The 25,157-nt window shown below is 49.7% G+C and overlaps 1 protein-coding gene across 1 annotated transcript in view; it reads right to left on the reverse strand.

The window, feature by feature from the left end:
• Positions 1-25,157, reverse strand: part of LOC140729345 (arf-GAP with coiled-coil, ANK repeat and PH domain-containing protein 2-like) — a 61,137-nt gene that overhangs the window by 21,447 nt on the left and 14,533 nt on the right. The window contains exons 5-10 of the mRNA XM_073048991.1: positions 23,339-23,439; positions 17,962-18,070; positions 14,121-14,320; positions 7,855-7,924; positions 3,009-3,103; positions 2,722-2,903 (exon numbers count right to left, since the gene is read on the reverse strand). Coding sequence (XP_072905092.1) covers positions 2,722-2,903; positions 3,009-3,103; positions 7,855-7,924; positions 14,121-14,320; positions 17,962-18,070; positions 23,339-23,439 — 757 coding nt within the window. The remainder of the gene's footprint in view (positions 1-2,721; positions 2,904-3,008; positions 3,104-7,854; positions 7,925-14,120; positions 14,321-17,961; positions 18,071-23,338; positions 23,440-25,157) is intronic.

A 25,157-nucleotide genomic window follows, 5' to 3' on the forward strand; every position in this document is an offset into this window, starting at 1 on the left:
ATGCTGTGTGAGAGAGAGAGAATGAATGAGCAGGAATGCTGTGTGAGAGAGAGAGAGAATGAATGAGCAGGAATGCTGTGTGAGAGAGAGAGAATGAATGAGCAGGAATGCTGTGTGAGAGAGAGAGAGAATGAATGAGCAGGAATGCTGTGCTGAGGGAGAGTGAATTGCAGGAATGCTGTGTGAGAGAGAGAGAATGAATGAGCAGGAATGCTGTGCTGAGGGAGAGTGAATTGCAGGAATGCTGTGCTGAGGGAGAGTGAATTGCAGGAATGCTGTGCTGAGGGAGAGTGAATTGCAGGAATGCTGTGCTGAGGGAGAGTGAATTGCTGAGGGACTGCAAAACCATTTGATTAGGTATTGTGAGGGAGTGCTACATTGTCTTTTGAATGGGATGTTAAACCGAGCTCTTAATTGCTCTTGCAAATGGTTAAGGTCCTATTATACTGTGTGAGGTTCTCATTAGCCAGCAGCAGCCAATTGTATATCTCCTGATCAATGTTTCATATCATCTGTGGGAGACTGAGGATGGTTCAATTGGGATTGTTCTCTTGCATCTGGCATGTAGATAATGGGCCGATAGGCCTCCATCTGTGTCATTGCAAGAGCAAATGAGAGATCACCCTGGACCGCAGTTGCTCTATTTCATTAGGAATTTGAGAATATTTGACATGTCACCAAAGCCACAAATTTCTAAAGATGTACTGTGCAGACTATTCTAACCAGCTGCATTACCATTTGATATGGTGGGGTGGGGAGGCTACTGCACAGGACTGAAATAAGCTGCAGAGACTTGTAAATTCAGTCAGCTCCGTCATGGAGTACCCAGGCCTCTGTAGTATCCAAGACATCTTCAAGCAGCGATGCATCTGTCATTAAGGTCCCCATCACCCACATCATGCCTTGTTCTCATTGTTACCATCAAGAAGGAGGCACACACTCAGTGATTCAGGAACAGCTTCTTCCCCTCCACATCCAATTTCTGAATGGACAATGAAACCATGAACACTACCTCTTAATGTCTGATTTCTATTTTTTCACCACTTATTTAGAAACATAGAAAGCCTACAGCACGATACAGGCCCATCGGCCCACAAAGCTGTGCCGAACATGTCCCTATCTTAGAACTACCAAGGCTTACCCATAGCCCTCTACTTTTCTAAGCTCCGTGTAGCCATCCAGGAGTCTCTTAAAAGACCCTATCGTTTCCGCCTCCACCACTGTCACCGACAGCCCATTCCACGCACTCCCCACTCTCTGTGTAAAAAACTTACCCCTGACATCTCCTCTGTACCTATTTCCAAGCAGTTTAAAACTATGCCCTCTTGTGTTAGCCATTTCAGTCCTAGGAAAAAGCCTCTGACTATCCACACGATCAATGCCTCTCATCATCTTATCCACCTCTATCAGGTCACCTCTCATCCACCGTCACTCCAAGGAGAAAAGGCTGAGTTCACTCAACCTATTCTCATAAGGCACACTCCCCAATCCAGGCAACATCCTTGTAAATCTCTCTGCACCCCTTCTGTGGTTTCCACATCCTTCTTGTAGTGAGGCGACCAGAACTGAGCACAGTACTCCAAGTGGGGTCTTACCAGGGTCCTATATAGCTGCAACATTACCTCTCAGCTCTTAAACTCAATCCCACAATAGATGAAGGCCAATGCACCATACGCCTTTTTAACTACACAGTCAACCTATGCAGCTGCTTTGAGTGTCCTATGGACTTGGACCCCAAGATCCCTCTGATCCTCCACACTGCCAAGAGTCTTACCATTAATACTGTATTCTGCCATCATATTTGACCTACTAAAATGAACCACCTCACACTTATCTGGGTTGAACTCCATCTGCCACTTCTCAGCCCAGTTTTGCATCCTATCAATGTCCCGCTGTAACCTCTGACAGCCCTCCACACTATCCACAACACCCCCAACCTTTGTGTCATCAGCAAATTTACTAACCCATTCCACCACTTCCTCATCCAGGTCATTTATAAACATTTAACTATTTAATACATACATACTTATTGTAATTCACAATTTTTTCTATTATGTATTTCCTTGCCTTGTTGCTGTAAAGACAACAAATTTCATTACGTATGCCAGTGATATTAAAGCTGATTCTGATTCTGAAAGACACCCAGATTTAGGAGTGAGAAATGCTGGGAGGATCTTTCCAGATCCCACACCACCAGGTTCAGGAACAGTTATTACCCTTCAATCATCAGGCTCCTCAACCAGTGTGGACAACTTCAGTCACCACAACAGTGAGCTGATTCCACAAACCACAGACTCACTTTCAGGGACTCTACAAGTCATGTCTCAGTAACATTTATTTACTTTTTAAAATTATTGTAAGACTTGTCATTTGCTGTTTACGTCTAGCTTTTATATAAATTCCATTGTATTTATTTATTTTCCTGTACATGCCTGCAAGCAAATGAATCTCAGGGTAGTACATGGTGAAATATCTGGCAATAAATTCACCTTGACGTTAGAGATCCAGGCAATGAAATGGGCTAGAAGACCCGGCCCAGATTTTGGTGTCTGATTCATGCTCCTTACCCAGGAGAGCCAGGGTGCAGTTTCTCCAGATAATGAACTACATCTCAATGTTACTGACTTACAGGTGCCCTCGAAAGCATTTAAACCTGCCAAAGGAGTCTGAAGTGATCATGAAGTTGTTGCAGTTTTAAAATCTCGGCACCTGCAATCTTACCTTTTCCCCGAGACTTCACAAAGGGCTTGGGTGGTTTTTCTGGTTTGGGGGGCCTTTCCAATGTGCTGGTGCGTTGGTTAGGTTTTGAGCTGCTTTTATGCAGCCTAACGGCACTTTCAGGCAACTTCTGAATGAATTTCTTCTCCACGTACTTGGCCCGGATCCAGGCTTCCTTCTCCTGCCTGTGGAAGGAGCAATGAGAGGTTATCATTGATCATGATGGGTGTTCCTCAGTTCTCAGGAGTTAAACAGGAGCCCCCCCAATAGCTTGTCTCAGTTATCCTTACCGAGGCGAGCCAGGGTGTGGTTTCTTCACTGTCATATCCTCGATTCGTGCTTCATAGATCTGGTTAATGTTAGAGTTCCCCAGCTCACACATTAGCTGTTGGTGAGACAGTAGGCAGAGTGAGTGAGGGGGAAACAGCCTGTGGTGGAATGGGAGGGGGAAAGAGACAGACAGATAGAGAGAGAGAGAGGGAGAGAGAGAGAGAGAGAGAGAGAGAGAGAGAGAGAGAGAGAGAGAGAGAGGGAGAGAGAGAGAGAGAGAGAGAGAGAGAGGAGACAGAGAGGGAGAGAAAGAATGTGTGGTTGTGAGCTAGTTAGGACTGAGTGTGGGAGGTAGCGGAAGGAGGGTAGAGAGAGAGAGAGAAGGAGGCAGACAGACTGAGACTAAGAAAGAGCGAGAGTGTGAGAAAGAACATGTGGTTGTGTGCTACTTAGGACTGAGAGTGGGAGATAGAGGTGGGAGTGTAGAGACAGAGAGGCAGACAGACAGAGAAGATGAAAGAGAGAGAAAGAGAGGGAGAGAGAGGGAGAGAGGGGAAGAGAGGGGGAGAGAGGGAGAAAGAGGGAAAGAGAGGGAGAAAGAGATAGACAGACAGATAGAGACAACGAAAGAGAGGGAGAGAGAGGGAGGAGAGACGGAGAGAGAGACAGACAGACAGACAGACAGAGACAAAGAAAGAGAGAAAGAGGGTGGGAAAGAATGTGTGGTTGTGAGCTAGTCAGGACAAGAAGGAGTGGGAAGGAATAGAGGTGAGAGAGGGTAGCGAGAGCAGGGAGGAAGGGGCAAATGAGAGGCAAGTGGAAGGATAGATATTATTTTTAGATTAGCTTTATTTGCCACACACACATTGAGACATTGAGTTTGCGCCAAATCAAATCAGCAAGGACGGTGCTGTGGGAAGGCTGCAAGTGTTGCCACTTAGCGTGTGCACAGTTCACTAAGCAGAACCCACAGGTGTTTGGACTTTGGGAGGAAACCGGAGCACGCAGGAGGAACTGGAGCACCCAGAGGGAACCGGAGCACGCAGAGGAAACCGGAGCACCCCGAGGGAACCGGAGCACCCAGAGGGAACCAGAGCACGCAGAGAAAAACGGAGCACGCAGAGGGAACCGGAGCACCCAGAGGGAACCAGAGCACGCAGAGGGGACTGGAGCACGCAGAGGGGACTGGAGCACCCAGAGGAACCGGAGCACGCAGAGGGAACCAGAGCACGCAGAGGGGACCGGAGCACCCAGAGGAACCGGAGCACGCAGAGGGAACCAGAGCACGCAGAGGGGACCGGAGCACCCAGAGGAAACCGGAGCACCCAGAGGGGACCGGAGCACCCAGAGGGAACCAGAGCACACAGAGGGAACCGGAACACCCAGAGGGAACCGGAGCACGCAGAGGGGACCGGAGCACCCAGAGGGAACCGGAGCACACAGAGGGGACCGGAGCACCCAGAGGGAACCGGAGCACACAGGGGGAACCGGAACACGCAGAGGGGACTGGAGCATGCAGAGGGAACCGGAGCACCCAGAGGGAACCGGAGCACCCAGAGGGAACCAGAGCACGCAGAGGAAAACGGAGCACGCAGAGGGGACCGGAGCACCCAGAGGGAACCGGAGCACGCAGAGGGAACCGGAGCACCCAGAGGGAACCAGAGCACGCAGAGGGGACTGGAGCACACAGAGGGGACCGGAGCACCCAGAGGAACCGGAGCACGCAGAGGGAACCAGAGCACGCAGAGGGGACCGGAGCACCCAGAGGAAACCGGAGCACGCAGAGGGGACCGGAGCACCCAGAGGGAACCAGAGCACACAGAGGGAACCGGAACAACCAGAGGAAACCGGAGCACGCAGAGGGGACCGGAGCACCCAGAGGGAACCGGAGCACACAGAGGGGACCGGAGCACCCAGAGGGAACCGGAGCACACAGGGGGAACCGGAACACGCAGAGGGGACTGGAGCATGCAGAGGGAACCGGAGCACCCAGAGGAAACCGGAGCACGCAGAGGGGACCCACACAGTCATGGGGAGAAGGTACAAGCTCCTTACATATGGTGTTGAGAATGGAACACAGGTTGCCTGTACTGTAAAGTACCATGCTAACCACTACGCTAATATGCTGTCCTGTTATAGACAGGTGGACCTCTTATAGTGGCAAGGAAATTATTGAAGGAGATTTTCAAGCATAGAATCTACTCATATTAGGGATGGTCAGTGGCATGTGTGTGTGTGTGTGTATATATATATATATATATATACAGGTAGCTGTGGGTGGGGCTCATGTCTTACAATCTTGACTGCGATTTTTGAGGAGGTGACAATTATGATTGTTGTGGGTAGGGCCATGAACGTAGTTTATGCAAACTTTAGTTAATGACGAGTTTATTCATGGTAGTCTGACCCAGAAGATTAAGCAATATAGAATCTATGAAAACTTGGTCAGACTGCATTCAAAATCGGCTTGGATATAGAAAGCAAAGGAGTAATGGGGAGGGGTGTTAATCTGTCTCAGGTCTGTGACCAGTGGTGTTCCACAAGTATTAATTTTGGGACCTCTGTTTATATATACAGTAGGTGTCAAAATGATTGTTGTGATGTGCATAGTGTGCTAGTGTAGTGGGTAGTGCTTGTCACTCTCACTTTCAGCTTGCACCACTGGCCAGCAGTCTTGCGAAAAGGAGAGCTGAACATTTACAGGTCACCAGAACGTAGCCTCTCCAAAAACAAGCCTCACGTGGAGCCTCTTCCCTGGTGACACATGGAAACGGAACTCCTTTCGGACGCGGGCTGAACAAGAGGATGGGGAGGAGGTCTGGCCCCTGCACGTGTAGTACACAGGCCCGCTGGTGTGTGGACACGCCCTGGTGCTCGTGAACCAGATCCCCAGCCACGGGTAAATAGCCCCACTGCCTCGTGGGCAGCCTCGGGAGAGACGAAGGCTACGGCAGTAAACCCTGACAGCAAATCTGGAGTGGAACCCCTAAGACGACTGGACGTTATTGAACATCCTTCCAGCAGCTCCTGCAGCCAAGTTGGTGCCAAATGAATTGCTTTATAAGTTTTCCTTTGCACTACACCGGTGAGGCCGAGAGGGGCATCTCAGGACCTCCGTAACTTTCACCCAAGCTTGGGATGACGATTGACACCCATAGTCCTTTGAGACAGATGGATGCAAACCATATATATCAGCAGGATCTGTAGGAGAAATGGACATCACCTTCCCTGATGCCCCTCCTTCTCCCATGGTCCCATGGTCCATTCTCCTCTCCTATCAGGTTCCCACTTCTTCAACCCTTTACCTCTTCCACCTATCACCACTCAGCTTCTCACTTCATTCCCCTCCCCCTCACCTGATCTCACTTATCACCTGCAGCTTGCATGCCTCCCCACCCCCCCCCACCTCCTTATTCTGGCTTCTGTCCCCTTCCTTTCCAGTCCTGATGAAAGCTCTCAGCCCAAAACACCGACTGTTTATTCCTCTCCAAAAATGCTGCTGTGTTCTAGTATTTTGTGTGTGCTGCTCTGGATTTCCAGTGTCCACAGAATCTCCAGATGGTGTGTAATGTGGGCAGAGCTGAGGCCAACGGTGACAGGAAATGGCAGGATCATCGATGTTCAGAGGGATCCATAACTCAGTGAAGGTGGTAAGGCAAATAGATTGGGTGGCTAAGAAGACAGAAGTATTGAGCAGAGCTGTAGGGGAGTCATGTCACAGTCGTTTAGACCTTAGCCGCATTTGGAATATGGTGTGCAGTTCTGGTTGCTGCATTACAGGAAGGGTGTGGAGAGTCTGGAGAAGGTACAGAAGATGTTTGGAGAGCTGCTGGATTAGATATTATCGACTTTAAGGAGAAGTTGGGCAAATTTGGGTTGTTTTCGCTGGAATTTTGGAGGCTGATTGATCAATGTTAAATTCGGTGAGGTATATGTAGGCCAGTCAGAGCCATTTTCCCAGGATGGAAATGTCAAATACTAGAGAGTAGAGTGTTAATGTGGGAGGGGGGAAGTTTAAGGGAGGTTTACAAGGCAAGTTTTGCTTTATGTAGAGAGTGGCCATCGAGTCTGCTCCACCATTTCATCAAGGCTGACCCATTTCCCTCTCAGCCCCAGTCCCCAGCCTCATCCCTGTATCGCTTCATGCCCTGACCAATCAAGAATCTATCAACCTCTGTCTTAAATATCCCCAGTGACATGGCCCCCTCTGCCGCCTGTGGTAACCAATTCCACAAATTCTCCAAAGTCGCAGTCGGATCCTCGGTCTCGCTGACGTTGAGTGCAAGGGTTTTGTTGTGACATCACGCAAGTAGCTTGCCCCATAGATAGGGGTAGGTTTAAAGAGGAATTCTAGGGGTAGTAAAGCTTACCTTTCCAGCAGCTGAGCTAAGTGGCATGAAACATGTCATGCTGGGTGGAAGCTGTCACTTTTGATAAGCATTTCAGTGCAGGGAGATGCAGCAGGTGTAAGAGAGAGAGGGTGTTGTGTTGTAAAGGTTTAGAGCAGGGCCTCCTAACTTTGTTTATACCATGGACCAATGCCATTAAGCAAGGGGCCTGGAGACCCCAGGATGGTTTGGAGGAGGTGGGCCGAATGCAGGCAAATGGGATTAGCTCAGGAACTCACCTCTCCCAGCATGGATGAGCTTAGCCAAATGGACTGTTTCTGTGCTGTAGCAGATAGGATTCAAAGGGAGAGTGGGAAGTGTTAGATGGAATAAGAGAGAGAAGGAGCCGAGGGTGAAATACGGCAGAAGGGGAGAGTTGGGGGAGTATCAGTGGAATAGAGGATCATGTAGAAAAGGGTGAGAGGTGGAGGGAGGTTCAATGTCAGAATGACCCTTTGCCTGGGTGGAGCAGACTCACCTTCAACAATTCAGGCTCCCAAGAATCAAGAGTCAGTGACCGGACTTTGGAGAAGTGCACTCCCAGGCTCCTATCAGACACAAGAGAAACAGTTAATTCTCATGATTTGGAGTCTCAGGACCTTATTCTTCAGCCTCAAATCAGGTGCTCGTTTCCAGAGCTCATTCCTCGCACTCAGTCCCATGATTTACTCTTGACCTCAATTTCTGACATTCAAATACTAGAAGCCAGGTGGAAAATATAAAACTAAAATTAAAATGTGAAGGTCTTTTAAAACAAAAACCCAAGAGTTTCTTCTCCAAGGCAGTTAATCTGATCAACCATTCTAGTTAGCCCCCCTGCTTCCCTCTATACCGCGTCACCTCGCTACACTGTAAACACGTCAAGCCACTTTTTATAATGTGAGGGATGTCTACCCTGAAGAAGTTTAAATCTTCTCCTTAATGGGAGTTCAGTGAGACCCTCTCTCACTGCTCCCTCTGTGATCTCTGCCTCCCCCCGACACTTCTCACCTGCCTATCGCATTCCCTTGGGTCCCCTCCTCCTTCCCTTTCTCCTATGGTCTACTCTCCTTTCCTTTCACACTCTTTCCTCTCCATCCCGCCTGGCTTCACCCATCACCTTCTAGCTATCCTCCTTCCCCTCCCCCCCCCACCTTTTTACTCTGGCATCTTCCCCCCTCATTTCCAGTCCCAAAGAATGGTCTTGGCCTGAAACGTCAACTGTTTATTCATCTCCATAGATGCTGCCTGACCTGCTGAGTTGTTCCAGCGTGTGTTGCTTTTTATAATGCTGTTTACATTGTCAATACACACCGATACATACTCACACTCACAAAATGCCAGGGATTCTGCAGTTCAGGCAGCATCTAAACATCCCCGTGCATCACCGGCACCAGCCTGCCCACCATCATGCAGAAAGGTGCTGGAAAAGGGCCAGTAACATCATGAAGGGTCCCACCCACCCTGCTCACGGACTGGTTGTCCCAGTCCCATCAGGGAGGGAGCATCCACGCCAGGACCACCAGGCTCAAAAACAGTTACTTTCCCCAAGCAGTGAGGCTGATCAACACCCCCACCCACTAACTCCACCATTACTTTATATTTCTCACCAGTCACCTTATGTACAGCCTGGCCTCACCTTATGGATGCACAGTCAATCTATCTGATATAGTTAAATTGATTGTGGTTTATTATTATGTTCTTTATATGTGTTTCTTTGTGCTGCATCTGATCTGGAGTAACAATTATGTTGTTCCCTTTACAGCTGTGAACAGGAATGGCATTAAACAATCTCAGACCTTGAATAAAGAGTCAATGTTTTGGACTGAGGACCTCTCCATAGCTGCTGCCCGACCCGTCGAGTTCCTCCAGCAGTTTGTGTGTGTTGCTTTGGAATTCCAGCATCTGCAGAGTCTCCTGACTTTATAACATGCTATTATTTTCGTATTTATGCACGTTTTATTCCATTTCTGTACTCTAACCTCTAACTTTGTGTTTAATATAATTATTGGTTCTTGAATGTTGTTGCTTCTTTGTTGCGAGTCACTCCCTGACCAACAAGTTGCTGCTACATGTAATGTGGGTAAATAAAGTTCCATAGGTGTGTGGTGGAGAGTGTATTAACTGGCTGCATCACTGCCTGGCGTAGAAACACCAATGCCCTGGAATGGGAAGGCCTACAAAAGATACTGGATTCAGCCCAGTCCATCACGGATAGAGCCCTCCCCATCACTGAGCACTGCTACACAAAACGCTGTCGCAGGAAAGTAGCATCCATCATCAGGGACCCCCACCATCCAGGACAAGCTCTCTTCTAGCTGCTACCATCAGGAAGAAGGTACAGGAGCCTCAGGACTCACACCACCAGGTTCAGGAACAGTTATTGCCCCTCAACCATCAGAACAAAATCGAATAACTACACTCACTTGCCCATCCATTAAAATATTCCCACCACCAATGATCTCACTACCATGAACTCTTTACTCATTATCTCATGTTCTCGTTATTTATTTAGATTTGAATTTGCACAATTTGTTGCCTTCTACACTCTGGCTGATCTATCATTGATCCTGCTATAGTTACTATCTATAGATTTGCTGAGGTTGTATACTGTATACATTCTCTGATAAGCAATTGAACCACTGAATCATTGAAATGTCTGGTAAGAGAATGAATCTCAGGGTAGTATGTTTAGATTCAGATATGAGCCCAAAAAAACAAAAAGAAAATCCAAGTTTAACTATATGGTAGCATATCCATATTTTGACAATAAGTTTACTTTGGCTACGTAGAGAGGCCAGGTAGGAGTGGATCAGAATACTGGAATTTAGAGAGGCCAAAAACTCGGATGAGGACTTCAGCTGGGACTGGGAAGGAATTGAGATGGCATGGCGATGGAAATTTGGTACAAATACAAGTTCTGAAGCTAAACTTGGAGGGAGGGGTAACACTGAGGCTAAGAGCAGTCTGGTTCGGTTCCAGTCACCAAAGAGAAGACAGAGCCAGCAGCCATGGAAGAAAGCGATACCAACTGAAAGTTATGGCTTTGGAATGTGCAGTATTTCACTGGAGAAACTTCTGCCTCTCCAACGCTGGCTTCGGAGGACTTAGAGCGAAGAGGGTCATTATTAAAATCAGACTTTCTGGGCTAGGAAGAATAAAGGAGGACAGTAATTGGAGTTTTTGAATCTGAGTGAATTTTATGAATGGTGCGACATCCCCAGCATTGAGAGGGAAAATGAAACAACCACAATGCAATGGACTAATTCTTCTCCAGCATTGTTAGAGATCTTTTCCATTGTATTTGGTGGTTCACTAGCCTGAATTTGACCATAAGACCAAAAGACATGCGAGCAGAATTAGGCCATTCAGCCCTTCGAGTCTGCTCTACCATTTCATCATGGCTGATTTATTTTCCCTTTCAATGCCATTCTGCTGCCCTCTCCCTGTAACCTTCGATGCTCTAAATAATCAAGAGCCTATCAGCCTCTGCTTTAAATAATCCCAATGACTTGGCCTCCACAGCTGCCTGTAGCAATGAATTTCACAGATTCCCCATCCTCTGGCTAAAGAAATTCCTCCTCGTCCCTGTTCTAAATGGACCTGCTTGTATTCTGAGGCTTTTGTTATTTAGAATTAAGACTCCAGTTGTAAATCCATAAATTTCAAACTGGGCTCTTTCGTGTGATGTCTGCAAACATAGAAAAGTGGGCAAAGTCTGGAGCTTTCTGAACTCGAAGTTTGCCAGGGCTAGAGGAGAGCCGAAAGATTGAAAACAGATTCTGGTACTGCAAGAGGATTGATTCTCATGGTAGCAACAAGGCAGTCAAAGTAACGACTTTTCTGCTAATCACAGAAACAAGCTGGTTTAAATTCCACAGGGGAATGTCAAGATACCAGGAAGTTGTTCGATCAATGCCACATAAGAAGTTTCCAAGGGTTTAGGTTAAGATATCTTTGATCCATCAGGTCTAACTTACTACAATTCTTTTTCAAGGTCCAATTGCTTTGACGCAATATTTGATGTCTTAGCAGCAAGTGGCATCTGAAGATGCTCAATGTCTGTCCATCCAGTGAGTTCAGTGGTTCAATTTAATATTGGAGAATGTATATGGCATACAACCCCAAACCCTTACAGATATCCATGAAACAGGCGAAAAAACCCCAAAGGTTGGACAACAGAAAATATTAGAACCCCAAAGCCCACTCCATCACACACAAGCAGCAGTAAGAGCTGTCGTTTTAAGTTTACACAATTTCCATTGCTAAGGTTAAACCAAAGATTTGATTTATTTCTACCATTGCAGCCTCTATAATTTCAGCTTACACTTATCTCCATGTGTCATAGAGTCATAGAAAAATACAGCACAGAGGCAGGCCCTTCGGCCTATCTAGCCCAGGCTGAACCATTTAAACTGTCTAGTCCCATCGACCTGCACCAGGACCATCGCCCTTCATGTCCTTACCATCCATGTACTGATCCAAACTTCTGTTAAATGTTAAAATAATGCACCACTTGCACTGGAAGCTCGCTCCACACTCTCGCCACCTTCTGAGTGAAGAAGTTTCCCCTCATGTTCTCTTAAACTTTTCACCTTTCACCCTTAACCCATGACCTCTGGTGGTAGTCCCACCCAACATCAGTAGACAACTCTGCCTGCATTTACTCTATCTATACCCCTCAAAATTTGGTAAACCTCCCCTCAATCTTCCTATGAATACAGACCTAGCTTATACAGTCTTTCCAGTCCCTGCTACATCCTTATACATTTTCTCTGTACTCCTGCCAACTTTTAATCTTTCCTGTAGGTAGGTGACCAAAAGTGGACATAATGCTCCAGAGTAGGCCTCACCAACATCTTATACAACTTCAACATAACACCCCGTCTCCTGTACTGAACAAAGATTTATGAAGGTCAATGTGTCAAAGCCCTGACTACCTGTGACGCCATTGTCAACGAATTATGGACCTGTATTCCCAGATCCCTTTGTTCTATGTCCTACCGTTCACTGGCTAAGACCTATCCTGGTTGACCCTACCAAAGTGTAACACCTCAGTCTGGTCTGCATTAAATTCCATCCGCCATTTTCCCAGTCCTGACCCGAAACGTCGACAGCGCTTCTCCCTATAGATGCTGCCTGGCCTGCTGTGTTCCACCAGCATTTTGTGTGTGTTGCCATTTTCCCAGCTGGTCCACATTCTGCTGCGAGCTCTGCTATTCTTCATCGCTGACCAGTGTGGGAGTAGTTATGAACAACTTTGCTCATGTTATTTAGAACATAGCTTGGAATTACTTTCCTAAAATTCACTTTTGGCATCGTAATGAGTGTTTGGGTTATTATTATTACGTATTGCATTGTAAAGGTCAGTATTTATACTAAATAGAAACCATCTCAAAGGGTAGTGAATTTGGACTTACTGCTCTGTGCCTGGAGTGTAAGTAAGGTTGATCAGGCACGCACCCCCCCACACCACCCCCACGAAGGACATTAATAACCAGACAAATAAAAATCTGCAATCCAATCATTTCACAGATTTATCACTGAGAATGATTTTTCTTTTTAGTTCCAGACTTATTCTATTAATGAAATAAGACTATCAACGAGATGAGATTATTAATGAAGCTCCCTCTCCAATTCATGAGACTAGGCCTGAAGGATTACGGATAAGAAAGGCTCATGTGGGCTTTTGCGAGCTGCACGCTCCCCAGCAGTGCATTTGGACTAACACTAACCGGCGGGGGACGTGTGGGACTAACCCTAACCGGCCGGGGACGTGTGGGACTGACCCTAACCGGCCGGGGACGTGTGGGACTAACCCTAACCGGTCGGGGACGTGTGGGACTGACCCTAACCGGCGGGGGACGCGTGGGACTGACCCTAACCGGTCGGGGACGTGTGGGACTGACCCTAACCGGCCGGGGACGCGTGGGACTAACCCTAACCGGCCGGGGACGTGTGGGACTGACCCTAACCGGCCGGGGACGTGTGGGACTGACCCTAACCGGTCGGGGACGAGTGGGACTGACCCTAACCGGTGGGGGACGTGTGGGACTGACCCTAACCGGCCGGGGACGCGTGGGACTGACCCTAACCGGCCGGGGACGTGTGGGACTAATCCTAACCGGCCGGGGACGCGTGGGACTGACCCTAACCGGCCGGGGACGTGTGGGACTGACCCTAACAGGCCGGGGACGTGTGGGACTGACCCTAACCGGCCGGGGACGCGTGGGACTGACCCTAACTGGCCGGGGACGTGTGGGACTAATCCTAACAGGCCGGGGACGCGTGGGACTGACCCTAACCGGCCGGGGACGTGTGGGACTGACCCTAACCGGCCGGGGACGTGTGGGACTAATCCTAACAGGCCGGGGACGCGTGGGACTGACCCTAACCGGCCGGGGACGTGTGGGACTGACCCTAACCGGCCGGGGACGTGTGGGACTAACCCTAACAGGCCGGGGACGTGTGGGACTAATCCTAACAGGCCGGGGACGCGTGGGACTGACCCTAACCAGCCGGGGACGCGTGGGACTGACCCTAACCGGCCGGGGACGTGTGGGACTAACCCTAACAGGCCGGGGACGTGTGGGACTGACCCTAACCGGCCGGGGACGCGTGGGACTGACCCTAACCGGCCGGGGACGTGTGGGACTGACCCTAACCGGCTGGGGACGCGTGGGACTAACCCTAACCGGCCGGAGACGTGTGGGACTAATCCTAACCGGCTGGGAACATGTGGGACTAACCCTAACTAGCCATTACCTGTGGATTCCTGAGCATTCGATGCAAAGAGTGATCCCCAGGTTGATGCTGGCCCATTCTGGCAACGGCTCATTACAATCACAGCACAGGGCATTGCCGCCGATGCTCTGTACTTGCTCCAGCACCTTCTCCTTTCCTGGTTTCGCTTCACCGGGGAAGTCAAAGACGCCCGGAGACATGGTTGCTGAGCGCTCTGTCTTCTGGGGGGGAGAAGTGATCGACAAACCACGTTAGCAACTCCAACTCAGGCTAACTCCGAAAGGAAAAGCTCAAAAACCGTGCAGCCTAGAGCTCAGCAGCGAATGGGATAGCACGAGGCCATTCAGCCCCACTATGGGCGCCATGGCGTAGCACTTTGCAGTATCAGTGATCAGTGACTGGTGTTCAATTCCAGTGAGAGCTCGGGTTTCCTCCGGTTTCCCTCAAACGTTTCAGAGCACACGTTGGGCTTCCCTCCGAGAAGGTCGATTGTACTGTTTTCCACAGACGCTGCTCGGCCTGCTGAATTCCTCCAGCATTGTGTTCTTTGCACGCTTCCATTCTTTCTATTACATCTGACAAATCTTTTCCTTTATCTCACGCCCCTACAGGCTCCTCTGATCATGTCTAATTCAAGTCCGTTCTCCATTCCCCTTTATCAGTGAATTTACTCAACAGAAGTTCGATTTTGCATGGTGGGGTGGAGATGTGTCTCTACCAAAGGAGGTGTAAGGCACTCCTTCCCTCTGCTAGCCCTCAGGTCACCCTTGGGCGAGGTGTAGCACCCCCCCCACCCCCACCCCCACACCCCCACCACCGATCGGAATCATATGAAGCCACGGGAGCAGGTGGTGGATGGTCGTACGAGCAGCCGGTGCAGATCACAAGTCCTGGTTATGCGACCACTGACGCCAGGCAGACAATCTCTGAAGAGTATTGGTAATGGCTGGGGTCACCCGTCTTGTAAAGACACTGCCCAGAAGGCAATGACAGACCACTTCTGTAGAAAAATTTGCCAGAAACAATCATGGTGATGGAAAGACTGTGATTGTCCATGTCATACAACATGGCACATAATGGATGAATGATTGAATATCTTCAGAATAAGTTCCAAGGATTCACAACCACTTTGGAATGAAGAAACGATTCCTCATTTGAAGCATAACTGATGGTTGACACCGTGTCAATTGGGAACAGTCTCTCACTGGGATTCAGTCAATTCCAAATTCAATATAAGCCCGAGACAATCAGTGCCAGGGGACCGACCTGTGGCAGTGTCCCCAGTGAGGGTCAGTGTGTGTGTGTGGGACCGTCCCCAAGTGAGGGTCAGTGTGTGTGTGGGTCCGTGTCCCCAGTGAGGGTCAGTGTGTGTGTGTGGGACTGTCCCCCAGTGAGGGTCAGTGTGTGTGTGTGGGACCATCCCCCAGTGAGGGTCAGTGTGTGAGTGTGACCGTCCCTCAGTGAGGGTCAGTGTGTGTGTGGGAACGTCCCCCAGTGAGGGTCAGTGTGTGTGGGACTGTCCCCCAGTGAGGGTCAGTGTGTGTGTGTGGGACCGTCCCCCAGTGAGGGTCAGTGTGTGTGTGTGGGACCATCCCCCAGTGAGGGTCAGTGTGTATGTGTGACCGTCCCCCAGTGAGGGTCAGTGTGTGTGTGGGTCCGTGTCCCCAGTGAGGGTCAGTGTGTGTGTGGGACCGTCCCCCAGTGAGGGTCAGTGTGTGTGTGGGTCCGTGTCCCCAGTGAGGGTCAGTGTGTGTGTGGGACCGTCCCCCAGTGTGGGTCAGTGTGTGTGTGTGTGTGTGTGGGTCCGTGTCCCCAGTGAAGGTCAGTGTGTGTGTGGGTCCGTGTCCCCAGTGAGGGTCAGTGTGTGTGTGGGACCGTCCCCCAGTGAGGGTCAGTGTGTGAGTGTGACCGTCCCCCAGTGAGGGTCAGTGTGTGTGTGGGACCGTCCCCCAGTGAGGGTCAGTGTGTGTGTGGGACCGTCCCCCAGTGAGGGTCAGTGTGTGAGTGTGGGACCGTCCCCCAGTGAGGGTCGGTGTGTGTGTGTGTGGGACTGTCCCCCAGTGAGGGTCAGTGTGTGAGTGGTATTGTCCCCCAGTGAGGGTCAGTGTGTGTGTGGGACCGTCCCCCAGTGAGGGTCAGTGTGTGTGTGTGGGTGGGACTGTCCCCCAGTGAGGGTCAGTGTGTGTGTGTGTGGGACCGTCCCCCAGTGAGGGTCAGTGTGTGTGTGGGACCGTCCCCCAGTGAGGGTCAGTGTGTGTGTGTGGGACCGTCCCCCAGTGAGGGTCAGTGTGTGTGTGTGGGACCGTTCCCCAGTGAGGGTCAGTGTGTGTGGGACCGTCCACTAGTGCGGGTCAGTGTGTGTGTGGGACCGTCCCCCAGTGAGAGTCAGTGTGTGTGTGGTATTGTCCCCCAGTGAGGGTCAGTGTGTGTGTGGGACCATCCCCCAGTGAGGGTCAGTGTGTGTGTGGGACTGTCCCCCAGTGAGGGTCAGTGTGTGTGGGACCGTCCCCCAGTGAGGGTCAGTGTGTGTGTGTGTGTGGGACCATCCCCCAGTGAGGGTCAGTGTGTGTGTGTGACCGTCCCCCAGTGAGGGTCAGTGTGTGTGTGTGTGGGACTGTCCCCCAGTGAGGGTCAGTGTGTGTGTGGGACCGTCCCCCAGTGAGGGTCAGTGTGTGTGTGGGACCGTCCCCAAGTGAGGGTCAGTGTGTGTGTGGGACCATCCCCCAGTGAGGGTCAGTGTGTGTGTGGGACCGTCCCCCAGTGAGGGTCAGTGTGTGTGTGGGTCCGTGTCCCCAGTGAGGGTCAGTGTGTGTGTGGGACCGTCCCCCAGTGTGGGTCAGTGTGTGTGTGTGTGTGTGTGGGTCCGTGTCCCCAGTGAAGGTCAGTGTGTGTGTGGGTCCGTGTCCCCAGTGAGGGTCAGTGTGTGTGTGGGACCGTCCCCCAGTGAGGGTCAGTGTGTGAGTGTGACCGTCCCCCAGTGAGGGTCAGTGTGTGTGTGGGACCGTCCCCCAGTGAGGGTCAGTGTGTGAGTGTGGGACCGTCCCCCAGTGAGGGTCGGTGTGTGTGTGTGTGGGACTGTCCCCCAGTGAGGGTCAGTGTGTGAGTGGTATTGTCCCCCAGTGAGGGTCAGTGTGTGTGTGGGACCGTCCCCCAGTGAGGGTCAGTGTGTGTGTGTGGGTGGGACTGTCCCCCAGTGAGGGTCAGTGTGTGTGTGTGTGGGACCGTCCCCCAGTGAGGGTCAGTGTGTGTGTGGGACCGTCCCCCAGTGAGGGTCAGTGTGTGTGTGTGGGACCGTCCCCCAGTGAGGGTCAGTGTGTGTGTGTGGGACCGTTCCCCAGTGAGGGTCAGTGTGTGTGGGACCGTCCACTAGTGCGGGTCAGTGTGTGTGTGGGACCGTCCCCCAGTGAGAGTCAGTGTGTGTGTGGTATTGTCCCCCAGTGAGGGTCAGTGTGTGTGTGGGACCATCCCCCAGTGAGGGTCAGTGTGTGTGTGGGACTGTCCCCCAGTGAGGGTCAGTGTGTGTGGGACCGTCCCCCAGTGAGGGTCAGTGTGTGTGTGTGTGTGGGACCATCCCCCAGTGAGGGTCAGTGTGTGTGTGTGACCGTCCCCCAGTGAGGGTCAGTGTGTGTGTGTGTGGGACTGTCCCCCAGTGAGGGTCAGTGTGTGTGTGGGACCGTCCCCCAGTGAGGGTCAGTGTGTGTGGGACTGTCCCCCAGTGAGGGTCAGTGTGTGTGTGTGGGACCGTCCCCCAGTGAGGGTCAGTGTGTGTGTGGGACCATCCCCCAGTGGGGGTCAGTATTTTGGGAGAGGTTTGCTGTGGAGTCTGAAATATTACGCAGCCCCAGGATGAGTGAACTTGTACCGAGTAATTGTCCTCGCGCCGCTCGTTAAACGCTGTAGCAATACTGTTCTGGACGGCTTGGATCCACGTTTGCTGGTGCTTTTCAGAGTCAGCCTGAAGCATACAGCTCCTGTTGGGAAATGCAACAAAGCAGAACGTATTTAAAGAGATTGCCATTTCAAACCTTCACCATCACTGGAACTTTATCACACCCACTGGTGAAATTACATACTTCCAGACAAGGGCTGAATGGTTAGCACAATGCTTTACTGTGCCAGCTGTAAAATCAATTCCACCCACCGCTGTCTGTAAGGAGATCGTATGCTCTCGACGTGACCACGTGGGTTTCCTCTGCGTGCTCCAGTTTCCTCCCACAGTGCAAAAACATACAGATTAGGATTAGTACGTTGTGGTGCTGGAAGTGTGGTGACAATTACGGGTGCCCCCAGCACATCCTCAAATGATGCAAACACAGCATTTTGTGGTCTGTTTCAATGTCTTGATGTACAGGAGACAAGGAATGTTAATATGTCTTTAGATGGGTTTGACTCAAAGTAAAGCTCCCACTGCACCATCCCATCACAAATTCCTTTTGCAGGACAATACAGGCTGAAGGTAAAGAAGCAGTTAAGTGGAGATGTTCATGTAGTTGGGCCCAGAGTAAGAGACACAATGCTGGAGGAACTCAGCAGGTCAGGCAGCATCTATGGAGGGGAATGAAGAGTCGACGTTTCAGGCCAAGGCATTTCATCAGCACCGGAAAGGAAGGGGGCAGAATCCAGATGGAATAAGAAGGTGAGGGAAGGGGAAGGAGTGAGAGTTGGCAGGTGATAGGTGAGACTGGGTAAGGGGCAATGAAGTAAAAAGGTGGGAGGTGATAGGTGGAAGAGTAAAGGGCTGAAGAAGAAGGAATCTGATAGGAGAGGACAGTGGAGGACCATGGGACTAAAGGAAGGAGGAGGGAACCAGTGGGAGGAGGGGTATATGCAAGTTTGTACTCCCTCTCCTCCCCCATCTTCTTTTACTGGCTTCTGCCCCTTTCCTTTCCAGTGCTGATGAAGGTCTTGGCCCGAAACACCGACTGTTTATTCCTCTGCATAGATGCTGCCTGACATGCTGAGTTCCTCCAGCATTCTCTGCCTGTAGACTTTTCTCCTCTCTCCCTCATACCTAAGAAGTAATATTGAAAACCCCCTAATTATGTTCACGAGAGCTACGTGGAAGTGTCGTGTTTTAATCTGAGGTGAGTTTAGCTTTAAGACTCTGCAGTGGGCCCAGCTCCTCTGATTCTGAGGGTCTGTCTGTTGTACGCAGCAGATGGCTCTCCTGCTGTAAGACCATAAGACATAGGAGCAGAATTAGGTCATTTGGCCCATCGAGTCTGTTCTGGTATTCCATCATGGCTGTTATTATCCCTCTCAACCCCATTCTCCCGTTTACTCCCTATAACCTTTGACACCTTTATTAATCAAGAACCTATCACCCTCCGCTTTCAATATACCCAATGACGCCCTTCACATATTCGCCAGCCTCTGGCAAAAGAAATTCCTCCTCATCCCTGTTCTAAATGGGCATCCTTCTATTCTGAGGCTGTAGCCCCTTACTATCAAATCTCCCACAATGGGAAGGATCTTCTCAACAGCCACTCTATCTAGGCCTTTCAGGTATCAATGAGTTTTTCTAAACACCGGTAGGCTCAGACCTAGAGCTATCAAACACTTCTCACTTGCTAACCTTTTCATCCACAGGATCGTTGACCTCTCCAACGCTGGGGCATGATTTCTTAGCTATGGCTGACCCATCTACTTCTACAACGTTAACACTGGAGCAAGGGTCAGGGACCTGACTACATAATCTGCCGATGTGTTTTATCCACAGAGAAACTGGCTTCATGATACCACATGTACAGTCACAGAGCACCACAGCCCAGAAACAGGCCCTTCGGTCCATCTACTGTACGCAGTTATTCTGCCTGGTCCCATCGATTCACACCTGAAAGATAGTCCTCTGTATCTCTCCCATCCATGTACTTATCTAAACTTCTCTTAATTCTCACACTCAAACCCATATCCACCACTTACACTGTCAGCTCCTTCCACACTTGCACCATTCTCAGATTCCCCTTAAGTACTTCACCTTTCACCCTTAACCTGTGACCTCTAGTTCTAGTCTCACGCAAACCTTAGTGAAAAAGCCTGCTTGCATTAACCCTAATTCACAGGTATATTGGGTTGTAAAGAAAGATTTTGGCACATTGGCATTCCTGCTCTGCTGGGTGAGAAGCTGACAGTGATGCAGGTGGATGGTGTCATGGATTGTTGATTACCTGACTGGCAGACCACAGTACGTGCGCTTGCAACACTGTGTGTCAGACGGAGTGGTCAGCAGCACTGGGGCTCCACAGGGGACTGTCCTGTCTCCCTTTCTCTTCGCCATCTACACCTCGGACTTCAACTACTGCACAGAGTCTTGCCATCTTCAGAAGTTTTCTGATGACTCTGCCATAGTTGGATGCATCAGCAAGGGAGATGAGGCTGAGTACAGGGCTACGGTGGGAAACTTTGTCACATGGTGCGAGCAGAATCATCTGCAGCTTAATGTGAAAAAGACTAAGGAGCTGGTGGTGGACCTGAGGAGGGCTAAGGCACCGGTGATCCCTGTTTCCATCCAAGGGGTCAGTGTGGACATGGTGGAGGATTACGTACTGGACTGGTCAAAGAACACTGAGGCTGTCTACAAGAAGGGGCAGAGCCATCTCTACTTCCTGAGGAGACTGAGGTCCTTTAACATCTGCTGGACGATGCTGAGGATGATCTACGAGTCTGTGGTGGCCAGTGCTATCATGTTTGCTGTTATGTGCTGGGGCAGCAGGCTGAGGGTAGCAGACACCAACAGAATTAATAAACTCATTCACAAGGCCAGTGATGTTGTGGGGGTGGAACTGGACTCTCTGACGGTGGTGTCTGAAAAGAGGATGCTGTCCAAGCTGCATGTCATCTTGGACAATGTCTCCCATCCACTCCATAATGTACTGGTTAGGCACAGGAGTACATTCAGCCAGAGACTCATTCCACCGAGATGTAACACTGAGCATCATAGGAAGTAATTCCTGCCTGTGACCATCAAACTACAACTCCTCCCTCAGAGTGTCAGGCACTCTGAGCCAATAGGCTGGTCCTGGACTTATTTCCACTTGGCATGATTAACTTATTTAATTATTTCTGGTTTTATTTTGCTATATTTCTACTCTATTCCTGGTTGGTGCAACTGTAACGAAACCCAATTTCCCTCGGGATCAATAAAGTATGTCTGTCTGTCTAACTTAAAGTATTGATACAGGAGATGGGATGCTATGTTGATGATGAATGAGATGTTGGTGAGGCCAAATTTGGAGTATTGTGTGCAGTTTTGGTCACCTACGTACAGAAAAAATGTAAATAAAGTTGAAAGTGTGCAGAGAAAATTTTCAAGGATGTTGCTGGGTCTGGAGGACCTGAGTTACAGGGAAAGACTGAATAGATTAGGACTTTATTCCTCAGAACGTAGAAGTTTGAGAGGTATGCTAAACTATGAGGGGTAAAGATCGGGTAAATGCAAGCAGGCTTTTTCCACTGAGGTTGGGTGGGATGACATGGTCCCTTCTGGCAATCGCCCACTTGGCTATCTTCCTCAGGAATTGGGCCTCAATCACCTCGTTTAATTCCAATCATTCCCAGGTTCCACTAACTACAAACACCTGCTTTCCAACAGCAAATGTAGGATAAAAATCCTGAGAGCACAAGGAGCTGCCAGTAACCTTGTTTCATGGTTCTTGGGACTGCCAGTTCTAAGTCTAGCATCACTCCTGGATACTGATTCCACGCTCGCTATGTTAGTAACGCCTCCTGACTCTGCCTCCATGCCCATGTTCTGCACTTGGGTTCGTCCACCACCACGCTTGTGTAACAAGGTCATGGTTGAGGATGAAAAGTGAAAAGTTTAAGAGGAAAATGAAGGGAACTTCTTCACGTAGAGGATCGTGAGAGTGTGGAATAATATGCCAGCACAAGAGGTGCATATGAGCTTGATTTTAATGGGGGTATGGAGGGTGATGGTCCTGGTGCAGGTTGATGGACATAGGCAGTTAGAATGGTTTGGCATGGACTAGATGGGCTGAAGGGCCTGTTTCTGTGCTGTACTGTTCTATGACTCTATCTATACCCCTCATAATTTTGTATACCTCTGTAAGATCTCTCCTCATTCTCCTAAGCTCCAGGGAGTAAGGTTCTTAACTATTCCCAGAAACTCAGCCAATTGGCTGTCCTACCGCCCACCTACAGTGGTCAGTCCCCTTCCAATCAACAGGCCTTTGAGATGTGCGAGGTCATAAGAGACCCATCAGACTAATTCCTGCTATGAGGGAGCTGTCATGTTAAAAGAGGCTGAACAGGTTGGCTGTGCTGGTGTTTGGAAGAGTCTGGGTGATTTTACTGAGCTCCATAAGTTCCCAAGAGGGCATGGCAGAAAAGATTTTGAGATACTTTCACAGATGGGACTTCCCAGTGACCAAACATTTTAATTCCATTCCCCATTCCCATATCAACATGTCAGTCCATGGTCTCCCTTTGTGCCAAGATGAGGCCACACACAGGGTGGAGGAGCAACACTTTATATTCCATCTGGATAGCCCCAAACCTACCCCCTTCCTCTATTCCCCTCACTGACCAACCTCTTCTCACCTGCCTATCACACCCCCCTGCCCCCCCCCCCCGGGTCACCACCTCCTTCCCTTTATCCTATGGTCCGCTGTCCTCTATCAGATTCCTTCCTCTCCATCCCTTGACCTTTCCCCCACATCTGGCTTCACCGATCACCTTCAGCTCACCTCCTTCCCCTTCTCCCCCACCTTTTTATTCTGGCATCTTTCTTTCTCCCTTCCTTCTCAGTCCTGAAGAAGGTTCTCCTTCCCCTTCCCCCCCACCTTTTTATTCTGGCATCTTTCTTTCTCCCTTCCTTCTCAGTCCTGAAGAAGGTTCTCGACCTGAAACATTGAAACTATTTGCTCATTTCCAGAGACGCTGCCTGACCTGCTGAGTTCCTGCAGCATTTTGTGTGTGTTGATTCAGTGAGAAATACTTGTTGTTTTTCCCAATGGACACAACTGTTGATTTATCCTGAGCTCTAATCCAAGTCAGCTATAAAGAATGAACTGTTTAGGAACACCAAACCAAAGGGCGGAGGTAAAGAATGACGGAATAGCTTGAAAGAGAGGAAGTGACTTCATTGCATTGTACATAACGCAGTGTCATCGAGTGCTAGGAAATCTGCAGAAAGCAGCTGTCCATGCAGGCTGCAGGAAGAAGCGTCTACCTTCTAGTGGCCAGATTTTTATGTTAAATTTGTTTTAAAGAGTACTCACTTTGTGGGGGACACTACTTCGAAGCAAAATCGCCGCTCATTGTCAACTCCAGTTTTGACTGTGCACAGGCGAAGGTCTTCCACTACCACTGTTAGGTTGTCCTGTAACATTAACCAGAGCAGAGAGAAGGTACAGCTTCAGTCAACGTACTGGTTGGCTGGACATCCGTGGGTGCAGAAGAGCAGTGGTTAACGCAGCACTCTACAGCACCAGCAATCGGTGACCAGGGTTCTGTAAGCAGTTCTAGAACATCCTCTCCGTGACCATGCGAGGTTCCAGCTTCCTTCAGTATGGAAGCACTGAACTGTTGGGTGTGTGGGGACATTTTCAGTCAAATAAATCTGCCTTCTCAGGTGGATTGAAAGGCTTTAGAAAGAAATGGCATTCTCCCTGGCGTGACGACCAATATTCACCTCTCAAACACATTCATCTAATTCTTAGCACCCGGCCAGATTTGAAGGACAATTCAGAAAGTCGGTCATTCGGAAAGTCAGGAGGCATGGGATCAAGGGAAGTTTGGCCATGTGGATTCAGAACTGGCTTGCCCACTGAAGGCAGAGGGTGGCTGTCCATTCTACTTGGTGATGTTGTCACTAATATGAGGGCCATCACTCTCAGGTGACTGGAGGAAAGTATGGGATTGGGGAATTGTCAGAGGTAAGTCAGGTGGGACCGTGGGATGTCCTGCTAAAGATACATCACAGGCACATTAGAGACGTTTCATAAATTCTGAAATAGGCACATGGATGAAAGAAAAATAGAGGAAGGGCTACGTAGGAGGAACGGTTAGATTGATCTCAGTTATAAGGTCAGTACGACCTTGTGGGCCGAAGGGTTGTATTATTCTGTGCTCTGGATACCCGAATTAGAAACAGAAGATCAGGCTGCTGGCTGAAGTCAATGGGTCAGGCAGCAATAATAGAATCAGATTCATGTTTAATATCACTGGCATATGCTGTGAAATTTGTTGTTATATGGAGGCAGTATATTACAATACATAATAATAAAAGCTTTATATATAAAGTTAAATCAAATAATTATTGCAAAAAAGCAGTGAGGTGTTGTTCATGGGTTCGGTGTCCTTTCAGAAATCAGACGGCAGAGGGGAAGAAGCTGTTCCTGAATCGTTGAGCCTTCAGGCTCCTGTACCTCCTTCCTGATGGTAGCAATGAGAAGAGGGCGTGTCCTGGGTGGTGGGGGTTGCCACCTGGGAACTGGAAGGCTGAGACCTTCACCGGGACTGAATGGGTAGAGGGGAGGCAGTGTGCATAATGAGGTGAAGGGGGAGGGTAGGGGCAAGAGCTGGTAGGTGATAGGTGCATCCAGATGAGGCGGGGTTGATTGGCGGATGGGAGGGAAGGGCGGAGTAGTGATGGATGCCAGGAGGTGAGGGGTGCTGCCAACAACAAACTGGGAAGTTTGACGAATGGCAAAACAGGAGGATGAAGAGAAACCATATTAAGGGAGATACGGGAAGAGTGGGGGTTGGGAAGGGGTGGGCGACGGAGTAAAAGGAACTGAGAGACGAAAGGGCTCGAGAAGAACAGTGTGTGTGTGTGAGGGAATCGAGGTAGATCAGAAAGAGAGAGGAGGGGAGCTGGTTTCCTGACATTACAAACACAAGAGATTCTGCAGATGCTGGAAATCTAGAGTAACACACACACAGTGATGGAGGGACTGAGCAGGGCAGCCAGCATCTACAGGGAAGAATAAACAGCTGATGTTTTGGGCTGAGACCTTTCATCAGGATTGGAAAGGAAGAGGGATGAAGCCAGAATAGGAAGGTGGCAGGGGGAGGGGGGGGGAGTGGAGAAAGAGT

Source organism: Hemitrygon akajei, chromosome 6 (genome assembly GCF_048418815.1).
Source record: "Hemitrygon akajei chromosome 6, sHemAka1.3, whole genome shotgun sequence".
Taxonomy (NCBI): domain Eukaryota; kingdom Metazoa; phylum Chordata; class Chondrichthyes; order Myliobatiformes; family Dasyatidae; genus Hemitrygon; species Hemitrygon akajei.